The sequence below is a fragment of the Gossypium arboreum genome, chromosome 3 (assembly GCF_025698485.1).
Source record: "Gossypium arboreum isolate Shixiya-1 chromosome 3, ASM2569848v2, whole genome shotgun sequence".
Classification (NCBI taxonomy): Eukaryota; Viridiplantae; Streptophyta; class Magnoliopsida; order Malvales; family Malvaceae; genus Gossypium; species Gossypium arboreum.
This window is the reverse complement of record NC_069072.1, coordinates 130,029,949-130,051,585: the sequence shown is the minus strand read 5'-3', so window position 1 is coordinate 130,051,585 and position 21,637 is coordinate 130,029,949. Positions and strand designations below refer to the sequence as shown.

Below are 21,637 nucleotides of genomic sequence, written 5' to 3'. Positions count from 1 at the left end.
CATTCAAAAACTACCACAAGATTTCCAAATAGTGTGATTATTTGAGTCGATCCGGTCGCCTATTTCTATAAGAACATATCTACAAGAAAACAATAATAAAAAAAAGACACAAGTAAGCTTACTTAAGCTTAGTAAGTTCCACGGATTAAAAACAATTAACTTACCAAATAAACTTATCTAATACAAAATACAAAAAAGTCATAAATCATAATCCCATCATCCATAATCAAATCACAGTGAGTTTAAACTTAATTACAAATGGAATTGATAAACATGTCAAATTGCATATTTTTTGTGCTTAATTTGGTTTATTGATGAACTGAACCCTGCTAATTAAGTGTTTTTATGATTTAATTCTTGTCAGGGATGCAATTGATCAAAAGCAAGCTGAAAAGGGGCCAAATTAAAAGAAAATTATTAGAATGGGCCAAAGCGAAAAGATGGAGCAAGCCAATGACTAGTCATAAATTTGACTTTGTAAAAAGCCAAAAATAGGAAATTCTATTTTAAGTTTATTTTAATTTTATTTATTTTTAATTATTATTATTTTAGATTTTATATTAATTTTCTTAAGTTATTTTTAGTAAACCCTATCTATATAAATAGGGGGTTTTAGTTCTTAGGAAATCATCCATTAATCAATTGTCTTCACATTCCTATTTCATTTTGGAATTCCATTATCCACCTTGTTTTTCTTTTTCTTAATTTAATTGAGCATTAGATTATTTTGTCTTCTTTTTACAAAATTTGTCTAATTCTCTTTGCAAATATTTTTTCTATCCATTTCCACTACCTTTTTCATATAAATTCTATCATTTCCATAACCTTCAAGCATGATTAAATTCATGCCACACTAAACCCCTTTCAGCTTTAAGCCGGTGTTAACCCCGTCAAAACCCCGTGAGTTACGAACCCCAGCTGTTTAACTCCCAACTTTCGATATTTATTATTTCTCCGGATTAAGAGTATGACTTCGTCAACTCACAAAGTCAAGACAACACTAAGTCAAAAAAGACGTCGTTTGAGTTAGTGTGGCTAGACGTACAGTTGGAATTCCGAAAGGATCGATTGTCTAATTGGTCTTCCGTGAACACATTGGCGTGCCAAGTGGGGATTGCTGTTTGGTTCCATCAAGGGAAGTAGTAACCGAATTTAAATGTCCCAACATTTGAGGGCATTGGTTCGAGCTAGGCTCTTCTAGAACGCAAAGCTGTCGGAGTTCTAAATCACGAACGTTTCGTAGGTTGTTCGATCGGTAAGGGTTAGTTATAGGACGTTCCATAACTAATTTACACAAGGAAGAGTTGGTGTCTGAGGCGTCCTTGGTAGCTATAACTAGCTTATTGGAAAAGAGGAGTTCACCTAATTTCGAAGATCGGGTCAAAGACGGGAAAACCCGTGCTTAAGGCTGAGCTAAGTTTTATTAATTTCCCTTTAAATTATTTCGTTATTTATTTTTATTTCATCTTTTACTTTTTACTTTTTACGTTTTCTTGTGTTTATCTCAGGTTTTATATTTTATTCCGCCCCCAAACGTCGCGGGCACGACAACTGCCCAGACACTAATCTGGTCAAGAAACAAACAATTTTCAGTAATTCCAGTCTCTGTGGGATCGACCCTACTCCCTATACTGCTTTAATTTGCAAACTAGGTGTAGGTTTATATTGGTGGAATCGATAGCCATCAGTTTTGGCGCCGTTGCCGGGGACTGGCAAAACTTATAATTGTTTAAATTGTCTTTATGACCAGATCTTCATCCAGAGATCTCAAATACGACCCAGAGATCGAGAAATCAGCGCGAGCACGACGAAAAGAGACAGAAGCTCTTAAACGTGCAAGTAAATCAGGAATTGAGTTAGGACAGGGGATCCTAGAATCCGACGTTGAAAAATTGAGCGAAGCAATTCGTGCGGAAGCAATTCGACGTGGGAAACAAGTAAAAGAGGTTGAACCTGAGACCGAACCACTCTTTGAAACAAAAGGCAACCTCGGTGAACTAGAAAGGATGGCCAACCGAACCATTTGTCAACTAGCTGTTGCTCCCAACGAGCAAACACCATTATGCATTAACTATCCAATCGGAGGAACTCCTTTCGAATTGAAGTTGGGCTTGATTCACCTTTTACCCACTTTTCGAGGCCTGAAGAACGAAAATCCACACACTCACTTGAGAGAATTCCACATGGTTTGCTCAAGCATGAAACCCCAGGGAGTACCCGAAGATGAGATCAAACTTCGAGCCTTTCCTTTTTCTTTAGTTGATACAACAAAAGAATGGTTATTTTACTTACCTCTCGGTTCTATCACAACGTGAGATGACTTATCTCGTGTATTTCTTGACAGGTTCTTCCCAGCGTCACGAGCAGCCAAGCTTAGGAGGGACATAGTGGGAATTCGCCAATTGGAGAGTGAATCGCTCTACGACTACTGGGAACGGTACAAAAAACTATGTGCAAGTTGTCCTCATCATGGGTTGACCGAACAATCACTTCTTCAATATTTCTACGAGGGTTTGCTCCCTATGGAAATGAAGATGATCGACGCTGCTAGCGGAGGAACGCTTGTCAATATGACCCCTCAAAGGGCAAGAGAGCTAATATCCACCATGGCAGAAAATTCTCAACAATATCGGCCAAATTCAGAACCGACAAGACGGGTTAATGGGGTAAACGTTTCAACTTTAGAAGATAAATTGGATAAGCTTACGAATGTTGTTCAATCTTTGCTTACAGAAAAGAAGAGTTTGACCCCACTATGTGGAATTTGTACTACGTCTAAACACCCGACAAATTTGTGCCCAATCCTTAACGACAATTCAACGGCACATGTTGACGCTATCGGAGGTTTTTCAGGACCTCCGCAAAGACACTATGATCTTTTCTCCAACACCTACAATCCCGGGTGGAAGGATCATCCCAACCTAAATTACGAAGCTAATCCCCAATATAATCCACCATACCAACCGAGACCTCTGCAACCACCACCACAACACAAGCCGAGTACATCTCTAGAAGCTATCGTGGAAAGACTTGCTGCCGATGCTGCAAAACATCAACAGAGGACAGACGCATCAATACAAGAGTTAACTAATCAAGTTAGTAAACTCTCGATCGCAGTTAATCGCTTAGAGTCTCAAGGTAAACTACCTTCTCAAACAAAGCCGAACCCTCGGCAGAATGTCAGTGCAATAACTCTTCATAGCGGAAAGGTTCTAGAAACAGTTCCAACCAAAAATCATGGGCAAGAAAAGGAACGGGAAAAGCAGATCTCAGATCCAACAGCAAGGCTAGAATCGGAAGTTCAGAAACCAGTTGTGATGCCACCTCCTTTTCCAGGGAGGCTTGCAAGGGATAAGAAAGAGAATGAGGAAAAAGAAATCCTCGAGACATTCAGGAAGGTGGAGGTAAATATCCCTTTACTCGACGCTATCAAACAGATCCCTCGTTATGCAAAATTCCTCAAAGAATTGTGTACTAGCAAAAGGAGGTTAATAGGTAACGAAAGAGTAAATGTAGGAGAAAATGTCTCCACAGTGCTGCAAAAGAAAGTTCCACCCAAATACAAAGACCAAGGTATGTTTGCTATTCCTTGTGAGATAGGCAATATAGGCATTAAGAAAGCCATGTGCTATTTAGGGGCTTCCATTAATGTTATGCCTTATTCAATTTATAAACTGATTAACGCGGGTCCTTTAAAAGAGACAGGAGTAATAATCCAGTTGGCGGACAGGACAGTCATCTATCCTGAAGGGCTGCTTGAAGACGTCCTTGTTAAAGTTAACAAACTAGTTTTCCCTGCAGATTTTTACATTATCGACATGGAGGATGACAATTTTGCTAATTCGTCTGACATAATTCTTGGGAGACCATTCTTGAGTACTGCACGAACGAAAATTGATGTTTGGAATGGAACACTTACCATGGAATTTGACGGTGACGTGGTTAGGTTTAGTGTTTATGAGGATATGGGACATTCAAATGATAAGTTACAAATTGTGCCTTGCAGGAATATGGATCTCAATTTTAAGCAAGAGGAGTTATCGATGATCCAAAAACCAATACATGAAGATGTGATGAAAGCCTAGAAATTGGAAATCAAACCGTTTCTAGAACATACAAGGATTCCAATAGAGGAAAATGTAAAGATGAACGAAGAAGATCAAATGATAGGAGAATCCGAGAAATGCTTCAAGAATAGTGGAAAAAGGTCGAAACCTTTCTGCAAGAACATCCAAGTGCACAAGATGGGAAAATTAATTCTCAATAAACCCAAAGGATAACATTTAAGGTCGTCAAGCTAACGACGTTAAACAAAAGTACTTTTTGGGAGGCAACCCAAATTTATTTTCATTTATTTAATTTTGAGTTTTAGTAAGATTTAGGTTGTAAATAAATAAATTTTTATTTAATCTAGTGAATTTGCTATTTTCAGGAACGTAATAGAGATTTTACAAAAGTCAGATAATGATGGTAGCGTGGGCACGCCGTGCTAAATGCTGACAATTATTTCCCAACACCGATAACATCAGTTGAAGCACATGGGGAGTATTCTTAATGTAACGCCCCTAACCCGTATCCGCTGCCAGAATAGGGTTTCGGAGCATTACTACCACTTGCAAATCACTAAAAAAAAATTCACTTAAATACTTATCAATTCAATGCATCAATAAATATATTACCATTCAATTAATGGCTTGGCACTTGCCTAAGCATCAACAACAACACTTGTTAGTGTACTTACACATATTTCATATAAATTCTTATTTTCTCAATATGTCATATTTGAATTTAATACTCGTCTTTAACTTACATATTTTCCTTATGTTAACATATAAAAGATAATCTCATATGTACATGTCATGATACATATCATTCTATTACCGTTTCTTTAATAACATATATCATTCATTTCATTATATCAACATTTCATGCACTATCATTTCCTTATATCTTAGGTATATTTATTTCGGTAATGGTTCGTATTAAACTTAACATAATTTAAATTCCATGTACCTATACTTATTTCATTTATCTATCTTATAAATTATTTCATACAACTATTTTGTACATTTATTTCCATATGACCAATTCCTGTAAACATTTCACATTACCATTTTGTATAACCAATTCATTTAACCATTTGTTAGTTGTTCAACAGATATCTTAGCGTTTCTGTTCCACGATCTTATTTATCTTCAACATGATGCCATAGTGTCTTTCAACTATGGTCTTACTCATTTTCTGTCATGTTGCCATGGTATCATTCAACCATGGTCTTATTCATTTCTCCGTCACGTTGCCATGGTATCTTTCAACCATGGTCTTACACATTTCATGTCACGTTGCCATGGTATCTTTCAACCATGGTCTTACACATTTCGTATCAGGTTGCCATGGTATCTTTCAACCATGGTCTTACACGTTTCATATCAGGTTGCCATGGTATCTTTCAACCATGGTCTTACACATTTCATATTAGGTTGCCATGGTATCTTTCAACCATGGTCTTACAAGTTTCATATCAGGTTGCCATGGTATCTTTCAACCATGGTCTTACACATTTTCTATCGATAGCACACTCGCATGAACCTCATTCTTACGGTGGGATTACCGGTCGAGCTAAATCTCAGTAATATAAACTCATAGAGTATTGTCGGGATTACCGGTCGAGCTAAATCCCGCAGCGACAATTACTCTAATGAGCTTGATCTGAATTACAGTCCGAGCTAAATTCAGATCCTAATTGAGATACCGTCGAGCTAAATCCATTTTACACATATTCTTGGAGGGCTATATCAAGATAGGATCACCCGTCGGGCTAGATCCTTTTACCGTCAATTTCTTTTAGAGATCCATCGAATTTTCCTTCCATTCAACAGGATTTATTTTCAAGTTATATCGAGTATTTACCAATATTTCATCAATTATCATAAATTGAATATTCAAATCATATTTTCATTACATAACCACATATTTCAAGTGTTTAAAATACAATTCAAGTTACACAAACTTACCTCATTGATTGTTCGTGTTTATGATTTCATTATTCTAATATATTTTCTTTTCCATGATCAAGTCTCGTATTTGTGTCTTCCGGATCTTTATAAATAAATTTGATCATCATTTTCATTCATTTCATATTCTAATGCATTTAATTAATGCTCCAGCAAAATTACCATTTTGCCCTAAACTTTTAATTAATGACGATTTCATCCTTAGGGTCAAGAAAATAAAATTCTTGCAATTTAATCCTTATTTCCAGCTATTATTATCATACATATTGATAATAGTCCATGAATTCTATAAAATATCAAAATTTTTCACAATTTCAACACTTTTCAATTTAATCCCTAAAACATGTTTTCCCCCGATCTTGAACTGAATTGATAATTTCGTTAAATTTTGTAATTTAAATAATAAAATAATCTATTTCATGCAATTTAGTCATTTCTGACATTTTTACAAAATTGTCCATAAAGTTTTACTTTTATTCAATTTAGTCCCGAAGCCTAAAACATGCAAATTAGCCATGCTAGATGAATATTCATACATATTTTCCTCCTCCTCCTCTCCATTCCACATCCTTAATTTATATAACATGCAACAAGTAACATTATCAATAATTTCACTATTTACTTATATGTACATTCAAAACTGCCCATTTGCGTCATAGTCACTAAATTATTTATATATTAAGCTACAGAACTCGAAATTAAGATCCGTTAATTTTTTCTGAAACTAGACTCACATGTATTATTACCATAAAATTTTCAGAATTTTTGGTTTAGCCAATTAGTACAGTTTATTCATTAAAGTCTCCCTGTTTTGCTATTTGACAGTTCTGACCACTCTTCACTAAAGTTTAATTATCTCTTTAAACAGAATTCAAATGATGTTATAATTTATTTCTTATAAAATAGACTCATTAAGGAATTTAACCATATAAATTATGTAACAAAATTATTTTTTATAATTTTAGTGATTTTTCCAATTCAGAACAAGGGATCTTGAAATCATTCTGAACCAGTCTCAAAAATATAAATATCTCGAATACAGAACTACTTTACTTTCTCTATTTATTTTATATAAAAATAGACTCAATAAGCTTTAATTATATATCATCCTTAGCTTCTAATTCAATTTCTATCATTTTTGGTGATTTTTTCAAAGTTAGCCTATTACTATTGTCTAAAACTACTTTAGTGCAACATATTGATTACCAAGTTTATAACACTCCTATTTCCATTTTCTACCATATTTCCTATTATTTTCTCTCATTTCCCTTCACTAATATATCAAAAATATGGAACCATATAAAAGAAAACTCTACATTAACATCAATTCCATGCTTTTTCAACAATATTAGACTTAAAAATATATTGAAATCTTAATGTTCTTACCTTTTCTTATTAACTTCAATCTTTAACTTGATTTTTCTCTCTCCTCCAGCTTCTATTTCTTGAACCCAACTTGATATTCTTGCTCCCCATCATCTCCTTGCTATCTTTCTCTCTTGATGGCTATGGAAATTCTTTCAATTTTTAGGTGAGAATAATGAATTTTTGGTGAAAGGACTAAATTGTAAAGAAAGAAAACTTCTTTTCTTCTTACTCTTTCTCACGTTGGTTTGCATGGAAAGGAAAGATGATGAAAATTCTTCATCTTTCTTTCCTTATATACTAAATAAATAATAATAAAATAATATTAAATATCTCATAAAATATTAATAAAATAATATTTATCTAATTAATTAATTTACAATATCATCAACATAATCATTACATTCTAGAATTCTCTCTCTTACTAATTGACCATTTTGCCCTTCATGATCTTTTAGAATTCCATCCTTGAGTCATCATTTAATTTGGTAAAATTGCAATTTAGTCCCTCATAGTTCTTCACTTATTCAATTTGGTCCTAATTTATCCATTTTCCTTAGTTTCTAGATCATTCTACCCTTAAAATATTTACACTATTGGTCCTTCAACTTTTCATATTTACACTTTAACCCTTAAGTCTTGAGTATTTACTCTTAGGCAACAAAACTTTTTCGACTTTTACAATTTAGTCCTTTCCGAATCAAGATATCATAATTTACTTCCCAATGTTGCCATAACTCAAAACTTCCCTTTTATCACTTTATTTTCTTATTTTATTATATCAAGGATAATATATTCTTGTAAAGATTTTCGGGGTATTACACTTAACCTTTCTCTTTGCTTGTTGTTTGAGTTACTAAACTTTATTGCATATAACAAATGCTTGAGGACAAGCATGTGTTTAAGGGGGGTTGGATTGATATGTTAATTTTTGTTGCATGTCTTTCTCTTTTGCATGTGTTCAATCTTACGATGAATTCTTTCGACAATTTATTCAACATTTGAGCCTTAAAACCTCATACTTAGTCGATTTAAGCAATTGGGCAAATTTCGAACTAAATGTTTAAGTATATAGATTGGTCGACATTTAGGTTTTAAAAATTGGTATATGTAGCTAGAATTTTTTCGCATGAATTGATTGATTGAATAAAATATGTTTGCTTGTGCATAAATAAATTAATAAAGGTTCAAGCTATGAATGAAGTTTCAAAACGTGACCGAATTGAGTAAGCAAGGTGGTGCTTGGGTTGTCATCTTGTCTCGCGTAAAAAGGTTCGAGTGACAAGTCGATAACTTACAAACATTCCGCTAGCTGAACACCTCATAAAATAAAAAAAGAGAGAAAAAATAATACATAATAAATAAAGACTGTTTGAACTGAGTAACCGGGATAGGGTGCTTGGGTTGTCATCCTAGTTCGTGTAAAAAGGTTTGATCTTGTCTATTAATTTTCTGATGCATAGTTAATTAATAATGTCGTGCAAATTATGGGATTCAATCTCAATTTAGCGAAATTGTTTAGTTGACATATTTCAATTTTATGACATTTGTTGATTAAAATGTATATTTTGAACATTTATTTCTTTTTGCCTATGTTGTTTGCATTGATTGAGGATATGGAAAAGGGGCTCGATTTTTAATAAATTGTGGAATTGATTCTAATGTTTGAAAGAACAACATGCTTGAGGGCAAGCATGAGCTAAGTAGGGGGGATTTGATAAACATGTCAAATTGCATATTTTTTATGCTTAATTTGGTTTATTGATGAACTGAATCCTGCTAATTAAGTGTTTTTATGATTTAATTCTTGTCAGGGATGCAATTGATCAAAAGCAAGCTGAAAAGGGGCCAAATTAGAAGAAAATTATTGGAATGGGCCAAAGCGAAAAGATGGAGCAAGCCAAGGACTAGTCATAAATTTGACTTTGTAAAAAGCCAAAAATAGGAAATTCTATTTTAAGTTTATTTTAATTTTATTTATTTTTAATTATTATTATTTTAGATTTTATATTAATTTTCTTAAGCTATTTTTAGTAAACCCTATCTATATAAATAGGGGGTTTTAGTTCTTAGGAAATTATCCATTAATCAATTGTCTTTACATTCCTATTTCATTTTGGAATCCCATTATCCACTTTGTTTTCTTTTTCTTAATTCAATTGAGCATTAGATTATTTTGTCTTCTTTTTACAAAATTTGTCTAATTCTCTTTGCAATTTTTCCTATCCATTTCCACTACCTTTTTCATATAATTTCTATCATTTCCATAACCTTCAAGCATGATTAAATTCATGCCACACTAAGCCCCTTTCAGCTTTAAGTCGGTGTTAACCCCGTCAAAATACCCGTGAGTTATGAACCCGAGCTGTCTAACTCCCAACTTTCGATATTTATTATTTCTCCGGATTAAGAGTATGACTTTGTCAACTCACAAAGTCAAGTCAATACTAAGTCAAAAAAGACGTCGTTTGAGTTAGTGTGGCTAGACGTACAGTTGGAATTCCGAAAGGATCGATTGTCTAATTGTTCTTCCGTGAACACATTGGCGTGCCAAGTGGGGATTGCTATTTGGTTCCGTCAAGGGAAGTAGTAATCGGATTTAAATGTCTCAACGTTTGAGGGCATTGGTTCGAGCTAGGCTCTTCTAGAACGCAAAGGTGCCGGAGTTCTAAATCACGAACGTTTCGTAGGTTGTTCGATCGGTAAGGGTTAGTTATAGGACGTTCCATAACTAATTTACACAAGGAAGAGTTGGTGTCCGAGGCGCCCTTGGTAGCTATAACTAGCTTATCAAAAAAGAGGAGTTCACCTAATTTCGAGGAATGGGTCAAAGACGGGAAAACCCGTGCTTAAGGCTGAGCTAAGTTTTATTGATTTTCCTTTAAATTATTTTGTTATTTATTTTTATTTCATCTTTTACTTTTTACTTTTTACTTTTTACGTTTTCTTGTGTTTATTTCAGGTTTCATATTTTATTTCCCCCCTAAACGTCGCGGGCATGACAACTGCCCAGACACTAATCTGGTCAAGAAACAAACAATTTTCAGTAATTCCAGTCTCTGTGGGATCGACCCTACTCCCTTTACTGCTTTAATTTGCAAACTAGGTGTAGGTTTATATTGGTGGAATCGACAACCATCAGTTTTGGATATCCCCCCTACTTAGCTCATTCTTGACCTCAAGCATGTTGTTCTTTCAAACATTAGAATTAATTCCACAATTTATTAAAAATCGAGCCCCCTTTTCCATATCCTCAATCAATGCAAACAACATAGGAAAAAAGAAATAAATGTTCAAAATATACATTTTAATCAACAAGTGTCATAAAATTGAAATATGTCAACTAAACAATTTCGCTAAATTGAGATTGAATCCCATAATTTGCATGGCATTATTAATTAATTATACATCAGAAAATTAATAGACAAGATCAAACCTTTTTACGCGAACTAGGATGACAAACCAAGCACCCTATCCCGGTTACTCAGTTCAAACAGTCTTTATTTATTATGTATTATTTTTTCTCTTTTTTTATTTTATGGGGTGTTCAGCTAGCGGAATGTTTGTAAGTTATCGACTTGTCACTCGAACCTTTTTACGCGAGACAAGATGACAACCCAAGCACCCTGCCCCGGTTACTCAATTCGGTCACGTTTTCGAAACTTCATTCATAGCCTAAACCTTTATTAATTTATTTATGCACAAGCAAACATATTTTATTCAATCAATCAATTCATGCGAAAAATTCTAGCTACATATACCAATTTTAAAACCTAAATGTCGACCAATCTATATACTTAAACATTTAATTTGAAATTTGCCCAATTGCTTAAATCGACTAAGTATGAGGTTTTAAGGCTCAAATGTTGAATAAATTGTCGAAAGAATTGATCGTAAGATTGAACACATGCAAAAGAGAAATACATGCAGCAAAAATTAACATATCAGGAATAATCTAATCAATTACATTATACCATTGAAAATAAACCCGATGAACTTTATAACAGACTCAAATACATGGTTAACCATCCAAACACACCAAAACGCTTAAATGAACTAACCATCCGAGAACACACTTGGGCACCAAGTGCCAAGCCCATAGGCTAACATCCTTCCGAAACACACCTCGACATTGAGTGTCAAGCCCGAAGGCTTTACATCCGCCCCCGGAACACACTTGAATCATTGTAATATAACGCGATAGTTTACAACAAATGCTGAACTTCGATATATTCAGTAAACAAGAATAAAATAGAATATCATCTCAACATCAATCAATCATGTATGTTGCGCAATATAACCTATTGGCATGTCAATCGTATCCTATCCTATCTTACGTTCAATGGTTTACTTAGTTATCGAATAACAACATTCAATATGATTTCTGTGTCAAATCCACCCACTTACTATAATTCAACACTTTTAAGTCATTTACAAATTCCATTTCATAATTAATTAATTGTTTAAATTATACTAAAATTAAACCATACAAATTTACCAGGGTCAAATTGCAGAACAATAAAAGTTCAGGGACTATTCAGCAACTTTCTATTTTCCCCGGTTATCAACTTGTTCTTGATCTATAAAATGGTTTATTTCAATTATCAACTTTAATTTCATATAATATACACTTTAGTACATATTTCAATCTATTTACAACTTTTCATTTTTGCCCCAATCAATTGCACTTTATTCAATTTGGTCCTTAAGACCAAAACAAATTTATTTCTCACAATTAACTTTAAACCCATGGAACCTAATCTTTAACCTGTAACGCCCCAATTTTTGGGAATTCTGTGAATGTTGGCATAGGTTTAATTATGTTTGTGGGCCTCTAGAAGGCCCAAGCTTAAGATAGAACCCGGTAATTTTAGTTAATTTTTGTTCCATAAGAAAAAGGGAGTGAAATTATGAAATAGGACTTATGTGAAAATGTTTGAAAATGCTATAGGCTAAATTGAAGTGGCCAAATAAATAGGAGTGCAAAATAGGAGGATTTGCATGACAAACCTCCCATTTTACATGAAGTGGCCACCATCATGTTGTTGTAGACAAAATGTACACTTGATATCCATAATTTATGGTACAAATTGATACAAATTGATAATAGGTTAGGTAAATGTTCCATGATAATGGGTTAGGTAAATGTTTCATGATAATAGGTTAGGTAAATGTTCCATGATAATGGGTTAGGTAAATGTTTCATGATAATGGGTTAGGTAAATGTTTCATAATAAGAATATCATGTCTTTTGTATTAAAGAATTAAATGGATGAAATATGAAGTTTTATTAAAAGAAAAAGGGTGAAAAGAACAAAGTTTTGTCCATCTTTGTTCATCATAGCTGAAAGTTAGAGAAGAGAAAGGAGAGGAGAAAGCTCTTGAGTATTCGGTCATTAGGAGGAGGAAAATTGAAGGTAAGTTCTTGGTACCTTGCTTCTATTTTGGGGTTCATGAGTTCTTCTTGATTCTACCTTAACTCTTGAAGTATATTTTGATTTTTAGTTGTGTTGTGAGCATTTGGTCATGAATTAAAATGAAGGAAATGGTTGTTGTTTCATGTTCTTTTGATGAAAAATGGAAGATATGTGAAGTTGAGCCAAACAAATGAGCATGCATGTGCCTTAGATGCTAAAGGAAAAATCGGCTAACATGTTGTGCTTTGAAATGATGAAATGGAGATTATGCTTAAGTAAAAATCATAGATATGTGATGATTGATTGGTGATATACATGTTTAAATAACATGCATGCAAGATAGGTGTATGAAAGTGTGATTTGGTAATAAATCTGCTTGGGACAGTAGCAGTAACGTGAATTTGGAAAATCACCATAAATTGTGGGAGATGAATTAGAAGCTGAATAAATTATGTAATTAAAGCTTATTGAGTCTAGTTTCTAATGAAATAAACAAGAACATATTTTGAATTCTGTACAATGAGAAATTTGATTCGTAATGAAGAGTGGTCAGATTAGTCAAACAGTGAAACATGGGAAACTTTGAGAAAAATCTGGTATTGATTGGCTAAACCAAAAATTCTGAAAATTTTATGGATAGAAGATATATGAGTCTATTTTCAAGGAAAATTAACGGAACTTGATTTGGAGTTTCGTAGCTCCATTTATAAATGATTTAGTGACTGTTGCTCAAGAAGATAGCTTGCAGTGAAATTATGATTATGTGGTAAACATTGACAAAAATTTGTTAACGAGTTGCTTATTGATTTCTTATAAGCTTACTATGATCTGTAGGTGTGGTTGGCCGAATATTGTAAGGGGTTAATACGTAGTTTGTATTTGAATAGTTAGATTAACGTGTTAGTAATCCAATTGTAGGCAGTTCGTGTGTGGATCTCGTCAAGATATCGTCATAAGCAGTGTGTAACTAACACCCTCTTTCTTAGTCTAGATCGGCAAAAGTCGAAAAGTCGAAATGCCGAAAACCGGTATTTTGTAGATTTGCGAAAAGCGAATGCTCGTGAGGTAAATCGATTAATGTTTTTGGTAAGCTGCAAAATTTGGACTGCAAAGTGCATGATTTCTGTGCCCTCGATATTTTTGGGCTTAATGGGCCAAAATTGGAATGATGGGCCAACGGGCCCAATTCGGTAAGAACCCTCAGTACGTGATTCTGTTAGTACGTGAAAAGTAAGAAAATGCATGAAAAACCCTAAAATAGATAAATTACTGAAATACCTTTAAAAGTGGAAAATTTACAGTTTTACCCCTAGGAGATTAATTACCGAAATACCCCTAGGGTTAAATTGACTTAAATGCATGTTTGACTGTTGTTATTTACTGCATGCCATGTTGTTATTATCTGATGCATGGGATTGGGATATTGACGGAGGAAGTCTTGAAAGTGGCTTGTCCACGTCTTGGAGGCTTTGCCTCAATTTATCGTTAATCGAGCAAAGAATGCTCAACTGTGGAGTGTTAAATTTGGATGGGTTGAGCTATCCCCACATGGAGTGTATGGCTGGAATGGGTGGAGTGTAGTGGTTGGTGGGTTGAGTAGTCTCCCAAATGGGCTTGCATATGTTTCTTGATGTTGCATGTATTTTGAAATGGGCCTATGGGCCATACTATTATCTGAATAAGGGCTAAGGCCCGTTTATTATAATCTGAAAAGGGCTCGCCTAGTACCACTATTACCCAAATGGGCTTGCATATGTTTCTTGATGTTGCATGTATTTTGAAATGGGCCTATGGGCCATCATCATTATCTGAATAAGGGCTAAGGCCCGGTTTATTATAATCTGAAAAGGGCTCGCCCAAGACCATCATTACTGAATGGGCTTAGGCCCAATAGGCTTGAGTGACTTGGACTTTGAATGGGTTTTCCTTACACACCGAGTTTCCCCAAACTCACCCTTTTATTTTCATCCACGCAGAAATCCCCAACCATAGTGGGCTTGGAGTCGTGAGGGAATTTGAGTGGCCACCGCTCGAAAGTTTGATTTTCTTCCGTGAACTGGACATCCTTTTAATTACGTTTGAGGTTTTGGGCTTTTAAATGTAATAAGGCCGCTTATTTATTTTTGATGGTTTTTAATATGTATTACTAAGATAGGTAATACTTATTTTAACTGTTGAAATTGGATAGCTTTAGGGCGCGTTTTCAAAAACAACAGTTGATTTCAAAATAACACGACAACAAGCAAAGCTTCCATAATGAAAGTATTTTCCAAAATTAATCACTTTTCCTAAAAATGACTTAATCGAATCGGTTTCCTAGAAATATCCATGACGTTAAGGTGTGGCAATGGCGGTATGCATGTCTAGGATTGGATCCGAAGGGAGCTTGGTACTTAAGCAGTCCGATGGACTCACCACCTCTTTTCCGGTTTCCTACCTGGTGCCAGCTTCCATTCACTTTAACCCTTAATGAATTAATCTTTTGAACATCAAGTACAATTTTCTGAACTTAGAATGGAAATTTTTTTTTACGTTTTTGATGTGGCATGCCAGATCCGGCCATAACTTCTGGGCCGGGTTTGGGGTGCTACATAACCACTCTAAAATAACCTTAAAATTCAGAATTTTTTAAGAAAAACCATGTCCATTTTTATTTATTTTCAATTTAATGATTAAACATGAAAATCAATAAAAAATCACTTTACAAACTAGTTCAATATTATCATCAAGTTTCATGCTCAAGAACAACATCAAAAATACTTCAAAAACATTTATGGTAATTTTTCTAAACTTTGACAACTTTACAAGTTAGCCCCTAAACTAACTAGATATCAATACAACGATCGCAAAAACATGAAAACATGAAAAATGGGTGAAAATAACATACCATGCAAGATATTCACCACTATTGAAATACAAGTAGGTTTAGTATGAAACTTACCTCCTTTGTAAAGAATTTCTTCATTTCTTCTTCATTTCCATGCATTTCTCATCTTCACCACTTTCCTTCCTTGTTCTTCTCATTTTCTCCACTTTCATCTACTATTTGCTTGCTTCTAAATTGATGAACATAATCTCTAGAATCTCTACTTCATCTTCTCTCTTTAATATCTAAGGAAATTTTCAAAAATTTTGGGTAAAAAGGTAGGTTTTTCATGGCAAAGGACTAAATTATAAAGAAAAGAAAACTTCTTTTCTCATCCTTTTACTCACGTTGGAAGGATGATAAATTTCCTTCATCCTTCCTTTCTTTTTATACCACCATTTTCTAAATAAAATATTAATAAATATCTAAGTAAAATATTAATAAAATAATATTTAACTAATTAATTAATTAAAATACCACCAAAATATCATCATCATCATTACATTCTAGAATTCTCCCTCATGTTAATTGATCATTTTGCCCTTTATGATCTTTCAAAATTCCATTCTTGAACCATCACTTAATTTAGTAAATTTACGATTTAGTCCCTCACAATTCTTCACCTATTCAAATTGGTCTCTGCATGCCAATTCCATATCATAGTAAATTAGATTTTATTCACTTTTGGTCCTTTAATTTTCTCATTTTTACACTTCAATCCCCTAAATTTTGAATATATACACTTGAGCCAAAAACTTTTCACATATTTATGATTTAGTCCTTACTTTAAATCAATATGCTAAAGCCTACTTCTTAATTATTATTTTTTTAATACTTCTCAATATTCTCTTTTATCATATTTATATTATTTTCTCATTTTACCGAAAATCAATTATACATTATTCAATTTATTATTACTTTTATTATATATCAATTTTAGGGATGTTACATTTATACTTGTGCCATAGAACTTTTGCATATTTACAATTTATTCCCTTTCTTAATCTAATACATCATGTCATGCTTTTTGATTTAAATCCCTTTTGATATCTTGCAACTCTCATTTTCTTTGATCTTATACCTTATTTTGCTAAGATTTTATCTCATATTATTTACGACCAATGGGGTTTTGGAGGATGTTATAAAAAAAGATAAAGAGAGAGAAAATGGAGAGATAATTTTCACAATACCCAATTCATGCATTCTCCTTGTTACAACCATTTGTTAAAAAGAAAAGAAAGAAAGAGAAAAAAATAACAACAGCTCCAAAGTTGGTTACTACCAAAGTTGACTTGGATCAAAACACCTTGTTTCACTAAAGTTTCTATACGCCCACTAAAGCTTTTATATGCCCCGTTTCACTTGGTACTAGAGTGATCATGGTCGGGTGGCTGACCGGCTCAAGGCCCTCCCGAAAAATGGGAGGGTTTGGGTAAAATATAGGCCGAAAAATGGGCTTGGGCAAAAAAACGAGGCCTGTTTAAAAAAATGTGTCAGACCTCGGGTAAGATTTTTTAAGTTTGCTGCCTTTACCAATTATATATTAATATATTTTTTATTTTATTTTTAATTATTTTAAATTTTAATATAACTATTTTTATTATATTGTTAATTTGTGTATTGTTTTAAGAATTGTTTTAGTATTATTTTTATTTGTTTTAATATTTATTTTTATGTTTTTAAATATATTTGATTTATTATATTTTTAAATTTTTTATTTAATGAAATAAGAAAAAAAAATTAATATGGGTAGGTTGAGCAGGGCTCGGGCTTAGTAATTTTATTTCGGGCCGGGCTTGGGCAAAATTTTAGACCCATATTTCGAGCCAGGCTAGGCCCGGGCCTAGTAGACGGGCCTAAAATTTTATTTGGGCCCGGCCCGGCCCATGATCACCTCTACTTGGTACTACTACGCATCATTTTTAATTTAATTTTTAACTCATAACATTCACCTACTTGGGCCCGATTTTAGTGAAGCAAGGATCGAATAGCAATAACGACGTCACCTTTGTGCTCGTGAAGTGTTCTTTCTGCAACCTTTTTGTTGAACTTTTCCCAATGCAAAAGATTGAAGTATTAACATATTTGGCATATCACATAGAGATATTTAAGAGACATAAGAAGAAGAAGAAGAAGAAGAAGAAGAAGAAGAAGAAGAAGAAAAAGAAGAAGAAGAAAAAGAAGAAAAAGAAAAAGAAAAAGAAAAAGAAGCCAATTGACCAGTTGCGCGCGTGCGCATTAAAACAACGAATTTATATAACAAATTTGAAAGCCCAATTTTACTGCAAGCATACAGTGTCAGTTGCAATGTTTATAATTTTGACAGAACACGAAGCATTTTAAAGGGTCGAAACCAAAGGAAAAGGCGATTGAGAAATAACTAGCATACACAATAGAGTCTAAGCGGCTACTAATGCGATTTTATAGTACGACAATTCATAACAAGATAAGTTTGTAAGAAAATTAAATATTCTATTCTAGGGAGTAAATTGCAAGAAATGTAAAACTAAAGGATTATTCAACAAATAACTAATGGGGGTTGGTTCACTTCAATGTGATTCACTGAACCTCAGACAAGGGATATAAATCGCGTAAATGACCAAGTGGCTCCATTTTATCTTCCTATATCAATTTCATTGACTTAGACGAAATAGGTCTCACTTTATCTTGATATTCCTTTAGGGGCGTTACTACCTAAGTTCTTAGTTCTATTTGATTTAGTCCAATTTATTATGATTTAGTCCTTTGTCCAAAAGTTTTAGTTTACTCACGTCTCCATCAACCAACCTCCTTTGAGGTTTAGCTACTCATGCTCAAAGTCAAAGAAATAAACATAAAAATGTAAAACACGGCAGCCATGGAAATAAAGCTTAAGAAAAATGTAAAAATTGATATTTTTATGCAAGAAAACTTAAATAGCATGAAACCAAAAGCATTTAATAGGAAAATCTAAAGCAATAAACATAAAAGGAATAAGCTTTAATAGATTGAAAATAAAATAAATTGAAATACATTAAACTTAAGTTTAAAAGGTTTTGAAAGCAACTAGAATGCAAATAAACATTAGCTACAATAATAGCTAATTTAACTAATATTAAAATAATAAGAACAAGAAGTTAATCCAAAAAAATAAACTATAATCTAATGTAGAAGAAGAGAAAAATAAAAACACTAGAAAAGTGCAGAGAAAAACTAAAGAAAACCTAGAGAAAACTAAACCTAAAACTAAGCTAATATGTGTATCTCTCTTCCTTAGAAATTTTTGATTGTTTTGAAGTGTATTCTGATGATGAATTTTTTGTTGTAAAAAATGTCTCTACATGGGCTTCGTGTGAATGGTGGACCGGGTAGACAAAGACTACCCTTTTTGTCCAAGTTTGTCCCCTTGACGAAGGTGATATTGCAATACCCAAAAGAGGATATCACGATATCTCGAGCAGTGTTGAGCCTTGGGGGTCTTCCTTAGAAGGTGGATATTGCGATACCACTGAAGGGAGTCTTCACTCTCCTATATTGTTAGAGGTATCGCGATATCCATATCTTGGAATTACAATGCCTTTTGCCTTGGTGTAGTTCTTGCTCGTTTTCGACCTCCAACATGTCTCTACATCACTCAAACACACATTAGGCCCTCAATGATGCTATTGACCAATTTGGATCACAAAATAGACAAAAACGAGACATTTTCACTTATTAATAAAAAATACGAAAATAATGAAAAACTACGCTAAATATGCTATTTTGCTCGAGAAAAAGCTCTTTAAGTGCATAGAAAAAAGCCTAATTTGCCATATTGATTTGTAGCAGATCACCAACCTCTAGTTCATTTGCGATGATGTCCACATCCGCCACTTTATTGCAACTAATTCTCTCTCTATATGGAATAGAATTATAGCATTCGATTCAAATACAGCACAAAGTCAAACATATAGGAAGTTTATTTGATACAGATACAGTCCGTGAAAAATTTTATGTCTACAAACAAGATTCAAATAATTAAACTATTGCCCAAATTGAAGTCTAAAATGTTTTAATTGAACCCTTTAAGTATAAACATTGCATCAATCAAGTTATTTCATTAACTTAATCATCAATTTAGGTGCTAAATGTTAGTACAAATCAAATGTGAAACATCTTTAAAACATGCTGAATTAAATTGTAAACATGTGTGTATCTATCATATAAACAACTTAAATCTAACAATTTTTAAAAAAAAATAAACAAAATCATTAAAAGGTAGGAGGGTTGCTTTTCTTTACAAAAAAAAAAAAGAACTCGTTAGTGTGATAGTGTATACATGTTTGCAATTTGTGTTGGTACTTAATGACTAAGTTAATGGCAAGGCTGATAAAGGTATTGAATTAATACAATATTGATATTTTGAAGACTTTTAAAGTTTGGATACCAATTTAAAAGCTGAAATCTAGTTTGAAAATGTGGAATATAATTAGCTTAAATTTGGATAACCAACTGGAGAAATTAAAAGTGAAGTGAGTTTTTGAGAATGAAAAATTAGGACATTAAATCTTACATTTCAATATGGCCTACAAATTATTATGCTGCAAGGAGATTTAAGGAACATATAATAGCATGCCAAAGAAATAAAAGGTAAGCTAATATTGAAGCTTTTTTATAAAAATAACCTAAATAATTTAATTAATTATCAAAATGACCCACATTTTTAATTAAGTACAAGAATGACTTGAAATCTACAGTAAAAGTTGGTGGAGCCAAATGATTTGGCGCCACCAACATGCCACGTCAGTAGGGAGCATAAAAAAATTAATTTTTTGGTGGAGCCATGTAGAATGGCGCCACCTGTATAAATATTAAAGAAATACTAAAATTTCTGAAAATATAGAGAGACTTAAAAAAAAATTAACCATTTTCTAGTGGAACCAATTAATATGGTGCCACCAGATTCCCTAGCTGCCATGTCAATTTCCTTTTTTTTTTTACTTTATTGACTTTTTTATGTTTTGTTTTTTATGTTTATTTATTTATGTTTATTTATTTATTTATTATTATTAACTTTAAAAATTTAGAATATTTTATTAATATATATTTTCTAAATTTTAAATATATATTTTGAAATTACTTTTTTAAATTTTAAATATTATTTTTAAATATTAAATATATTTTTAATAATATAAAATATTAAAATATTTTAAACTTTCAAACTTGTTATTAGTTTTATAATATAATTTATCCGGATAAAGTATGTATTATTAAAATTAAATTAAAATATTAAATAAGAAATAAAATTATAAAACAATATGTTATTTGGAAAATAACTATTATTGTAATGAGATACATGTTTCATTAGGTATAATTATTTAAATTTTTGTTTTGTAATGTGATACATGCGTAAATATCTATATATATATATAATCATATTAGTGAATCTGCTAATACATACTCCATCCAAATAAAGTATGCATTATTAAAATTAATGGTTTGTTTAAACACAATATAGTGAGTTGAAGGGGAATAAAAATAAAATTTGAATAAGGAGGGCTTAAAATGAAATTATCCAAATTAAAGTTTGGTGCCGCCACACTGTGAGGCGGCACCCTTGCCCTTCTTTTTCAGTAGCCATTCAAAAATAAAAAAAATGCATAATAAGTTCCTAAATCTTTTAAATCATTATTTTTTTTATTTTTTACTGTTTTGGGTCGAAATAATATTTAAAATATTATAAAACTAATAACAAATTTGAAAGTTTAAAATATTTAAATATTTTATATTATTAAATGTATATTTAATATTTAAAATTAAAATTAAAATTTAAAAAAGTAATTTTAAAATATATATTTAAAATTTAGAAATATATATATTAATAATATATTCTAAATTTTTAAAGTTAAAATAATAAATAAAATAAAATAATTAAACATAAAAAAAGTCAAAAAAGTAAATAAAAAAAAAAGAAACTGACATGACAGGTAGGGAATATGGTGTCGCCATATTAATTA

General features: G+C 32.5%; 1 protein-coding gene across 1 annotated transcript; it reads left to right on the top strand.

Annotated features, from left to right (window-relative positions):
* Positions 1 to 1,742: 1,742 nt before the first annotated feature.
* On the top strand, positions 1,743 to 4,085 carry LOC108475265 (uncharacterized). Its single transcript, XM_017777239.1, has 2 exons — positions 1,743 to 2,278; positions 2,345 to 4,085. The coding sequence occupies exons 1-2, from the start codon at positions 1,743 to 1,745 to the stop codon at positions 4,083 to 4,085; spliced, it is 2,277 nt and encodes a 758-aa protein (XP_017632728.1).
* Positions 4,086 to 21,637: the final 17,552 nt, after the last annotated feature.

Bases quoted from the DNA above. Each gene is read 5' to 3' on its own strand.
- LOC108475265 (XM_017777239.1), top strand. From the start codon at position 1,743: ATGACCAGATCTTCATCCAGAGATCTCAAATACGACCCAGAGATCGAG. The intron at 2,279-2,344 runs GTTATTTTACTT...ATTTCTTGACAG, and splicing joins GTTGATACAACAAAAGAATG to GTTCTTCCCAGCGTCACGAG.